Source organism: Cloeon dipterum, chromosome 1 (genome assembly GCF_949628265.1).
Source record: "Cloeon dipterum chromosome 1, ieCloDipt1.1, whole genome shotgun sequence".
In the NCBI taxonomy this organism is placed as follows: Eukaryota; Metazoa; Arthropoda; class Insecta; order Ephemeroptera; family Baetidae; genus Cloeon; species Cloeon dipterum.
In genome coordinates this window covers 11,393,512-11,396,487 of record NC_088786.1, presented here as the reverse complement: position 1 = coordinate 11,396,487, position 2,976 = coordinate 11,393,512, and the positions used below count along the sequence as shown (strand labels likewise).

At 48.0% G+C, this 2,976-nt stretch overlaps 1 protein-coding gene across 1 annotated transcript; it reads left to right on the top strand.

Moving 5' to 3' along the window:
• The first annotated feature begins 243 nt into the window (after positions 1–243).
• Scgbeta (sarcoglycan beta) lies at positions 244–2,307 on the top strand. Its single transcript, XM_065490294.1, has 5 exons — positions 244–524; positions 1,064–1,226; positions 1,281–1,523; positions 1,580–1,753; positions 1,913–2,307. Exons 1-5 carry the CDS (start codon positions 412–414, stop codon positions 2,165–2,167), a joined length of 948 nt encoding a protein of 315 aa, XP_065346366.1. The 5' UTR covers positions 244–411; the 3' UTR covers positions 2,168–2,307.
• The last annotated feature ends 669 nt before the right edge of the window (positions 2,308–2,976 follow it).

Sequence of the window (2,976 nt, the reverse complement as noted above, 5' to 3'; positions counted from 1 at the left end):
GCGAGAGAGTAAGAGGGTGCAACGCGCACGGGGGTTGTTTGCGGCCGTCGGCTGCTTTTTGTCGGGCGGGGGGCGAGCAAGGAAGGGTCCCATTCAAGAATTTATTAGACGCCGTGCGCGCCCTTTTGAGGCAAACTCGAGCGGAGCAAAGCGCCCGCGGCCTCTTTCCCGCCGCCGCCGTCGCCGCCGCCGTCTCTCTCGAGTGCATATTTATACTCACGTTAGGATGCCCCCGTCCTCAGAGAGCAGCAGCGGCGGTGGCGCCTGCGTGTCCCGCTCGACGCCGCGGCCGGTCGATACGTACGCGCAGGCCCCGCCGCCGTCGTCGTGTTCGTCCAAAAATACACACACAACGCCTCCCTCGGGCCGAAAATAGGCTCGTTTTGGCGTCGATTCGACCGGTTTTTCGGCATGATCCTGGAGGCGAGAGAGTCGGCCGCGCCGCTGGACGTGCTGCCCTCGAGCGGCCGCAGCACCCTGGTCAAGAAGGAGCTAATGGTGAAGAGCCACAATGGCAGCTTCAGGTCGGTCCTCCTCCGCCCTCGGCCTAATTAGGTTTTTGACTTGCCGACGGCGAGCACCACGCGTGCACCCGCGTGTTTGCCCAAGGTGCAGGGGGCTGTTTTGGTAGCCAAATTAATTTCGTGCCGATGCAGAGCAAACATCACCCGATGCACATGATGTTTCCACAGGCGGACTCTCGTCCTGTCGCAAGCATGTTTATTTATCCGCCGCGCAAACGGCACAACGCCCACGGGTTATTGCCTTTTTTTCTCAGAGAGAGCGAGTGCTGTTTGCGTGTGCCGCCGCAGATTTGATGGCCAATTACCTCTGCGTATTTAATGAGAAGCAAACGTCCAGTTCCTGAAAACTCCCATTATTGCTATCGCTCGCGGCAACAATTCGTTGACACTTTTAATGTCAAATGTTTCACCATTTCATTTGCAGAGTAAATAATATTCCATTAGTTCTGTAAATATGCGGTGAGGGCAAGAAATGGGATTAATGTTGTTCAAAATGAAATCTAAACGTCAAATAATCCATATTTTTGTTAATTTTTCAGAGCCGACTTCGTGTCTCCATATACTCTGCAGCAGACGCAGCCAAAGGAGAGCAAGGCCTTTATGTTTTGGGTCTTGGTGGTGGTGCTCCTGATTTTGGCCCTGGTCAACATGATCCTCACCTTCACCATTCTAAGCGTCCTCAGACTCGGACAGGGAATGCAAGTGAGATTAATTCACTTCCTAGACTGAAAAAAAAGACTTCTAATTTTTTTACAGAGCCTGGAACTCATACCCTCTGACAACCTGATCAAATTCTACGGCCTAACTGATCTGTGTAACATCACTAAGCGGGACGGCCACCTTGAAGGCTTCCAAGACAGTCCTGTGTCTCTTACTGCCGATAACTCAGAGGCTGTCGTCAACATTTTGAAACACAAAGGCGCCAAGACTTGGACCACCTCGAAAATTGTGGTCAGACCGGACGGCTTGGCCGAAATTACAAACGTTTCCACATTTGAGGTTAATGAGATAAATAAAATGCTGTTTTTTTTTGTAACAAAATATCGTTTGCACAGGTGAAAGATCATGAAGGCCGTTTGGTGTTCTCCTCTGCCTATCCGAACTTTGAACTTCCAAAGGGAGTGAAAAAACTGGACGTGCAAATCGCCCGCGTGAGCAGGATCTCCAGTCCTGTCGACTCGAACCTGCTGGTCGGATCTGACACATACGTCAAACTCCGCGGAAATGAGGTAGTTTAAGGTGTATTTGTATTAACAAAAAAAAAAAAAAAAAAAACGAATGAAAGAAAAATATACGGGAAAAAATTTATACGCAAACCGTTAGAAAAAATTTTTAACTTAAAAATGAATTGTTACATCCTCTGAAGAAAGACGCTTTGTGATTCGCAGGGCACCAAAATCGAGGGCAAGGAAATCGTGTGGAGCGCTGACCAAGATTTGCTCCTGCGCAGTCTGAATGGCTCGATCCACCTGATGGGCGGGCACGGCGTGGTGCTCGATGTGCAGAACATGCCACTGGTGACCAACGAGGGCTCCACGCAGCAGTTCAAACTGTGCGTTTGCCGCGAGAAGGGCAGGCTGTTCAGGGTCAAGATGCCCGCCACATGCCTCAGCTACGCCGGCGCCAACAACCCTTGCGCTTGATGCACGAAATAAAAAATTCAATTGACTGTTAGGAAAAGGCGAATTACCAAAGATGCATTTTTGCAGAAAAATGTTTATCAAACTCTGTAGATGTATGCGTGTTTTGCAAATAAAAGTTAAGCATTTACGTTAAAATAATAGATGAACGTTTCCAATTCTGAAAAATAAGTCATACCATACACGATGAACCTTTTAGTAATGAATTATAATGTAGCATATAATATTATTAGATGCAGAAAAGATATTCTGCGCACAAATATAATTCGATTTTGTCCTGTCATCACATTCCAATAGAGATCCTGATTGAATCAAACAATTTCCAAGTGTGTTCATTAGCCATAATCGAAGTACGATTATCTCTAATGTGCAGCGATCCAAGTTTCTAGCAGCTGCAAAACGTAGAGGCCAATTTAGCTGAGTTGCTTTCTACACAGCCAGCTTTCTGACCTGCGATTTTTATTGAATTATTTCAACTAAGCTCTCCCCGTTGACGGTTTAATGCAATCTGAGCTTGCTGCTGGCTGGCAGAAAAGCAGACCGGTGCAGCGGCATCAACTTTGCTCTCAAATACTTTTGAGAGAATTTTTGATGATGAGCTAGCGAGAGTGGCTGCTGCTGCTGCTGGGCACATCTTTCACTTTGATGCTCTATTTATTTGACGACGTCCTCCCCGAGTCATTTGCCGGCCAGCCTTGTGCTTGCAGCCAGCCAGCAAACGCGATTTTCTTTCGCTGAGCATGCCAATGAGAGAGAGAGAGAGAGAGAGAGAGAGAGAGAGAGAGAGAGAGAGAGAGAGAGAGAGAGAGAGA

What these genes read in the sequence shown, in the direction of transcription:
- Scgbeta (XM_065490294.1), top strand. Translation starts at nt 412, where the DNA reads ATGATCCTGGAGGCGAGAGAGTCGGCCGCGCCGCTGGACGTGCTGCCC. An exon ending in GACTCGGACAGGGAATGCAA is followed by an intron (nt 1,227 to 1,280) that starts GTGAGATTAATT and finishes ATTTTTTTACAG; the next exon opens with AGCCTGGAACTCATACCCTC. An exon ending in TCAAACTCCGCGGAAATGAG is followed by an intron (nt 1,754 to 1,912) that starts GTAGTTTAAGGT and finishes TGTGATTCGCAG; the next exon opens with GGCACCAAAATCGAGGGCAA.